A 7,578-nucleotide genomic window follows, 5' to 3' on the forward strand; every position below is an offset into this window, starting at 1 on the left:
TCTTCCTTGACCCAACTTCTTCTGGATACAGAAAAATATAAAGACAACCTTGGATGCAATGGGCCAAATTTTAATGAATATGCTTATATAGTAATTTTAGTGCCTTATAAAAAATAAACGTTCTCCTAGAGCAGTTACTAAAATTTTGTGATTATTATTTTTCACATGTTAGCATTTCATTATGATCACATGTGATAAATGCAGAATATTTTTGTGTGAATATATCACTTTAATATGAATAATGAAGCAGTCTCCAACAATCACAGACTTCTTCTGACAACGATAGAAAAGGAAACAAGCTTCTGCAGTGATTAAATTTGCACAAGTGCAGTGACCTCTGAAAGGCTACATCCTTATAAGACTACTTTCTCAGAACAAAGGACTTGGAGCCACTATTAAGCAGCTTCACAACTGCAGTCATCTTTCTATAGTGCAGATTCTGGCTGATGATGTCATTGACAAAAGAAAAAAAAAAGAAGCAAAACGGGGCCTTAAGTGAGCTTCCTGGTGAGCATCATAGTTACAGCTGAGGCCTGAGACCAGCTGTGGTGTGGCTATGGCTTTGCAGAGCAATCTGGAAGTGGTGTGGTTGGGGCTTCTCCTCAGCTCTCTCTGGAAGGGTAAGTAGGCTCTTTCTGGTATTAGAAAAACATATGTCGTTATCTTAAATTTGGACTAATTAAAGAAAAGCCAGATTAATTAATAGTCACTGTACCTAAAAGGTCATTAACAAGCAAATAGCAGCATGAAATTCACAGCCTTCTTTGTTTCCTGCAGTTGCAGAGAATAAGGACCAAGTATTTCAGCCTTCCTCCGTGGTGTCTTCAGAGGAAGCTGTGGCAGAAATCTCCTGTAATCACTCCATATCCACTGCTTATGAGTTCTTCTGGTACCTTCACTCCCCTGGACGTGCACCAAGACTCCTTGTAAGGGGCTCGAGGCCTTCTCAGCAGGGGCGCTACCACATGACATATGAGCGATTCTCCTCTTCACTGCTCATCCTGCAGGTGCAGGTGGCAGATGCTGCCACTTACTACTGTGCTCTGCAGGACACAGAGGCACAGAACCCATGAGGAGCTGAACAGAAACAGGGAGATCACAGCTTTTGCAGGAGGCAACCTAGAAAGGAGTAACAATTGCTTTCCCCCCTTAATTTATTGTTCCCCAAGCTTTTCCATTGGCTCCACTATCAGAACAATTTTGAGTCCCGACTCTATATCACAAACCTCTCACTTCTTTGGTGAGAAGGAGAGGAAAATCCACAGGAGAGTAAAATTTCCCTCACTCTCCGTCCTTGGAGTCTATATGTCTGTATAGATTCCTGTCTCTAGTGTGCACTTTGAACAGTTCCCATTGGCTTATGTTTCTAGAAATATAATTCCTAGAATGTAACAACACACCTGAGATGTAGCTTGAACTCGTAGTAAACTACAAGAAAACAATTAGAAAACTGGGTGTTCGTGAGTGAAAGTATTAGACCCTGAGAAACTAAAAAAATCTGTTCAGTCCACTGAGATAAGAGAGGGCCATTGATTTATGGTCCCTTTTATTCGGAGTTAGGAGAGCAGAGGTTAAATCATGTATTTCCCCCATTTTGTTTAGAATTTCATAATTTATATGAAACAAATCTGTTTTTTTTTTTTTTTTTTAAAGATTTTTATTGGGGAAGGGGAACAGGACTTTATTGGGGAACAGTGTGTACTTCCAGGCCTTTTTCTCCAAGTCAAGTTGTTTTTCCTTTCAATCTTAGTTGTGGAGGGTGCCGTTCAGCTTCAAGTTGTTGTCCTTTCAATCTTAGTTGTGTCGGGCGCAGCTCAGCTCCAGGTCCAGTTGCCGTTTTCTAGTTGCAGGGGGCACAGCCCACCATCCCTTGCGGGACTCACGGAGTTGAACTGGAAACCTTGTGGTTGAGAGCCCACTGGCCCATGTGGGAATCGAACCGGCAGCCTTTGGAGTTAGGAGCATGGAGCTCTAACCGCCTGAGCCACCGGGCTGGCCCCACAAATCTGTTTTTTAAAGTTGGATTTAATTCTTTGTTAAAGTTCGCAGAAGAAGCACTGATTTTCCTCCTTGTTCCAACAATATTATTTTGTGTTGATTTTTTCTCCTGCGTCTCAAATAAATACAATCTATTTTCAGAGTCTGATGTTCAGAAAGGGCTTTCTTATTAATTTATATGAGTCATTCCTGTTGTCTTCTGGGAAATCAGTAACATTTACAGAGTTCTGATGTTTATAATTAGTTTCTTGAGAAAGGCAGTAGGCACTCTGGGAGAAATACCTGGAGTCTCAGATTGAGGCCCCTTTGGTGCCCTTGTGTTGTAATGTGCATGTCTCAATGGTCATCAAATAAGAAGGAGTGAAGAGAGGTACCTTTTGGAGGCAGGAACCCTGGAGGATGGCAGAGACCTCCACCTGCAGCGTTTGGGGAACGTTCCCCATTAACTCACATGTCTCGCATAAGACAGGTCTCCAAATAGACATCACTACACCTAGCTTACAATGGTTTGGGGAAAGAGTTCATGTGTATTTACTGTGAACTAGAAGGTTCTTTCTATAGAAATTGGAGAGTTGGGCAGAATAGTCAGAATGTGGTCCAGATGGGGAGTAAACTGGTAAATTGATAAGGAAAAACATGACGTTTTCATCAGAGTATGTGCACATAAATCTGTAAGGGCATAGGAATGAGGAGGAGGTGCTGGGGAAGGTGGATGATCTTTGGGTGTTATCAGTGGTTTTGAAGGAATTATCTAGGCGCTGTTTTAGTTAATTGGCACATACTTGTGGGGTCAACGTTTCGTATATACTCGAGTGACAAGATGACCTGTAAAGTTCTGCTTGGCCCATTGAAGTCTATATTATATAATTTTATTATGACAATGGGGGTACTTTCCAATATCGAAAGGTTTTCTAAAAACAGTGATGAAAATTGATATTCTCAGTGTAATTTAGTGGGAAGAATGCTTTTGATTTCAGAAAAGTATGAGTTAAAACTTCTGTTCTATTTCTTTAGGGGTGACTTGAGTAAATTAATTTCTTAAAGTCCAGTGTCCTTACATTTAAAATGTGGAATATTAGGAAGAATATGTGTGGCAAGGAATGTAAATGGCTTAACATTATACTCACAAGTCAATTGATGAATAATTCCTCATTAATGTTGTGAATAAAAGGACATATGCGGAATATCTATCGAAGTCATTTTGTTCAATTTTGAAAGCTCAGTCAAGACCCTAGAAATCCTTGTAGTGACCAGGATATTGTGTGCAGGTCCCTGAATCCTTTCCTACCTATGTAGCAGTTAAGGAGCATTTCCTTAACCGGAAGCTGGTGTGAAGACTAAGGTTTTCTACCTTTCAAGACTGAGAGCGTTAAGCCTTCTTCATCAGTCTTGCCATTGCAAGTGAGTGCCCATGAGTTCTAAGTATAAGGTAAATTTGCATAAAACTTCCCTCCTTGTAACACTGAGCACACTTGATTAATAAATACAGTCACTTCCTCCCACAGCACCCTTTGAGGGGAACCACTAAACAATCAGACATATTTCTAATGGAGGAGTAAAGATCTAAGCCTCCTAAAGAGTTGGTTCATTTAAGGCTCCTGGGATTAATTATTAAATGGCTGGAGGCTGACAATATTTGATCCACTTGCACTTCTAGGCATAATTTGTATGTAGTCTGTACTGTTTCTGTGGTGAATAGAAGTAGAGACTGGAGAAATACCTGGAAAATTAAATCAAGGCACTACTAAAGTCTATATTGTTTTATTTATCTATCCACATTGATCAGAATGCAGTGTGGATGTGCCCATACATGTATTTAGGAGACACATACATCTTTGCCTGAGTGGCCGGGCTGCTATAAATCCCAGCGTCAGGGTTTTCATGTTCTATTTTTGTTTCCAGGTCTATTCTCCAGCCTTCTCAATACCCAGCAGGCTGACTTCTATGCACTGCATCGAGGGTCTTCCTATCCTCTTGCTTCTCATTAGGTTGGGAGGCCTCGGCAGGAGAGTGTGGTCAGGATATTTCTCCTTAAGTTCCTTCCTTTCCTGTATGGAAATCCACAGGTCCTGTCTGGGTCTTCTCCCTGAGTTACAGGACCCCAGGCTGGAGTAAATTCTTCCTCCTCTGTCTCTTCAGGCCCAGGACTGTTGAACCCTTCTGGCTGTTGCTAGCCCCAGGGTGCTTCACCCTTCTTGGAGTTTCCCTGGATTCTGCTCACACATCTAAAAATATTCCTTTCATGAAACTTTTTTCCAATCATCCTCCTGAGGTGATTGCCAGGACCCTCAAAGATACAACAGTAACACTCATCTTAGGCTCTAGGTGGAGAGAAGAAATTTATTACATGTTTCCATTGACTACAGCCCTCTCTGGGACAGGAAGGCTATTATTTAAAGATAATTGAAATATTCCAAATTAAGACAGTTATCATAGGTTGAAGGTTTCAACGATTCACATAAGGGATGTTTAGCAGAGCTTTCAGAAAGAGCTAATTTCCAATTCTTTTTCTAATTCCAAGCAAAGAGATTTTCTATCCCTTTGTAAAATATTTGGTATATTTGGATATCATTTAAAGAAAAAGAAGGAAAATGAATGAACAATGTCTTTATATTGATACCTCTTTCCTTTAAATCAAATCTATTAAATAATCACTGTAGTGATCTTGTGGTATTTTTTGTACAAAACTTTAACCTGTCCTCCCCTTAAATTGAGTCGTTTATTATCATCATCATAACTTGAGCTTAGTTAATCTTCAGTTTTTGCCCCTTATGTATTTTTATTTCATCTGTCTTAAGTAGCCTCTCTATGTGGAAAATCTGTATTTTATAATTCCTGCATAGAGGTTTGTTTGTTTTTTTTCTTTGTAATCTACTGTTTACTAGGACCAATGTGGCAGGAAGAGTACATAACACCATGCCTTTCTTTTTTTTTTTCTTTTTTTCTTTTTTTCTTTTTTTTTTTCTTGAAGTGTTTCAAGAGAAGGTTCAAACTTATTTTTATGTGAATCTTTAACTAGAGATCATTAAGGAGAGGATCCCTAATAGAGACAAACCTGAGTTATCTTTCGGTCAAAAAGGTTTATACAGAAGTCATATCTGAATTCTTTCAAAAGAAAATAACAAGGTTCTCATTCTTCCGTATCATTTCTCTTCTCTTGCCTCATTCTTTTTTACTATTTTGCCTTCCTTATCTTGCTTTTTTCTTTTTCTTCTGCTCTTCACCCAAAGCTACACTTTCCCTTTTTCTTTTTATGTATTTCCCCATTTTATTGAAAGTTTTTTATTTCCCTAATTCTACCTCTACAGTATCTTAAGAGCATAAACCTTTTAAAGCTTGATCCCCTGAGCATTCATTTTTCCACTTTGATTCACAAACTCCTGTTATTTCTCCTATAATATCCAATTCCCCCTCAATTCCTCGTGCACAGTGTAAATGTCCAGAGTCTGGTCCTATGGTAAGACCTGGATGCACAGGACCTGTGGCTACTTGACAGTAGTCAGCCAGTCAGCCAGTGAGTTCTGCGGGCAGGCACTAGGGGGTGCTCCAGTGTGAGGATTCCTCTGGGTGCAAGACGGGGACCAGTCTTGCTCCCCATAGAAGTCTGAGGAGCTTGAACCAAGAGCTTGCTCAAGAGAGAGAAGGTGTAGGTGCCACGAAGGGTCCCTGAAGAAAGGTCATTTCTAAAAACACAGTGCTGACACAGGGTTGCTGGGCCCTGATCGAGAGCCAGTGTCTGGGGTGGGGCCATATGTCCAGCTGAGGTGAGCTGAAAAGGTGCCTCCAGCAGCTGAGCTTAAGCCATGGCCTCTGCATGCATCTCCACACTTTGGATTCTCTTCTCACTGAGTGAGTATATTCCCTTCCCATTTTCCACTTGTACTATCCACTGACCTTCTCAGCTGTTGTACTGATGCAGTGTGGATTACTTTACAGGTGGACTGAGAGCAGAGTCGGTGAGTCAGCTGGATGATCAGGTCACTGTCACCGAAGGGGATCCTCTGACTGTGAAATGCACCTATTCATTTTCTGGGACGCCTTACCTGTTTTGGTATGTCCAGTATCCCAACCAAGGACTCCAGTTCCTTCTGAAATACATTGCAGGGGACAACCTGGTCAAAGGCAGCTTTGGGTTTATGGCTGAATTTAATAAGAGCCAAATGTCTTTCCACCTGAAGAAACCGTCTGCCCTTGGGAGTGACTCTGCTGTGTACTTCTGTGCTGGGAGAGACACAGTGGTGGGGCTGCTGGGAGAGCTGAACACAAACCCCCAAGTACAGTAAAAACCATTTTCCTGAAGCCTTTGTGTCCCTCCACAAGAGGGTGGTGTGGTCCCAACTTCTGTCACTTATTGTAACTCAATTACAATGTAAAGCCACAGGATTTGTTCATTCGAGACATATTTCTCGAATCCTTACATGCTAGGTACTGATCATAAAGAGGTGAAAAAAGTTATCCTTGATCCTCATGTACCAGGTGTGATCCCACCCATTTATGACCCATTTCATTCTCACAACTATTACCAGGAGCTTCACTTTACTGATGAAGGGACGAAGGCACAAAACTCTTAAAACAGCAAATTGAAATAGAAGTAGTCTGCCTGTGGGGTGCATGGTGTCACCACCCTACTGCTCTGCTAGCCTGTAGGCTCCTTTAGCCATGAGATTGATTTTAGCGGTGGATTTGTGTTTTTGATCTCTCTATTCCAGTAGTTCTGGGCTGAATTGTGCTGCTTCAAGGAACATCATCCTGCAGCCTCTGGTGTCCGTTGTGATCTACTCTTATTTTTCGATATCTGACTGTATCACATACTTTGAGGGGCTTTACATACAAAGGTGTGGATACCTTAACCTACATGTCTACAGTCCTGCAAACAGCCATCCCTTGATCACCCTTTTGGCCTAGGGTTGTGGACACTGTTGGTAGATCTGCATCTGGGAAGATGGTCCTTGGAAGAAGCCCATGCAGACCTTAAAAGTAGATCTGGGGGGATGTGTGTAGAGAATTCTGGAATTCTGGGTATCCAGAGCATTGTCTACAAGAGGTATTTAGAGTCCATAGGGGCCAGGTCCCCTTGGCACTGTGGACTTTTCACAGGTAATAGGGTGAGAGGAGCTGGAGGATGGCCATGCTGGAGTCTTTAAAGTGCAGGACTAGAACGGCGACATTGCTTGTTCATGTCTAACAGTGGTGGTGTTATGTACTATTATTGCCCCAAATTCATTTGTATTCATAAAACCATGGTCCCTATTTTAGATTTAATATGTATGTATGTATTGCCATACTTCTCTCTAGGTAAGCCCTCAGCTCCCATCACTGTTTCGCTCCAAAGAGAGTTCATACCCAGAAGGACATTCTCAGCACACTACGCCATTGACCTGGCTCCGTGGTCTCTTTCTGCCTTGGATACATTTAAGTAGGTTTTATGCAAGTCCTACAAAAGAAGGAAGGATGTTACACAATTACAACTTATTCATTCATTTACCTGTTCATTCAATGCTTATTTGTAGCATTCCTGCTATGTACCAGGCATTGTTCTAGTCATTGGGAATATAATGGTGAATAAAAGGTTCCTATTCA

At 41.3% G+C, this 7,578-nt stretch overlaps 2 gene segments (V, D, J or C); both read left to right on the top strand.

The window, feature by feature from the left end:
• The first annotated feature begins 538 nt into the window (after positions 1 to 538).
• On the top strand, positions 539 to 1,073 carry LOC117023167 (T cell receptor alpha variable 2-like). The segment is given in 2 exon segments: positions 539 to 620; positions 778 to 1,073. Coding segments are annotated over 2 exon segments (360 nt in total).
• A 4,595-nt stretch (positions 1,074 to 5,668) lies between these two features.
• On the top strand, positions 5,669 to 6,281 carry LOC117023168 (T cell receptor alpha variable 3-like). The segment is given in 2 exon segments: positions 5,669 to 5,847; positions 5,935 to 6,281. Coding segments are annotated over 2 exon segments (393 nt in total).
• Positions 6,282 to 7,578: the final 1,297 nt, after the last annotated feature.

Source organism: Rhinolophus ferrumequinum, chromosome 6, assembly GCF_004115265.2.
Source record: "Rhinolophus ferrumequinum isolate MPI-CBG mRhiFer1 chromosome 6, mRhiFer1_v1.p, whole genome shotgun sequence".
Lineage (NCBI taxonomy): Eukaryota > Metazoa > Chordata > Mammalia > Chiroptera > Rhinolophidae > Rhinolophus > Rhinolophus ferrumequinum.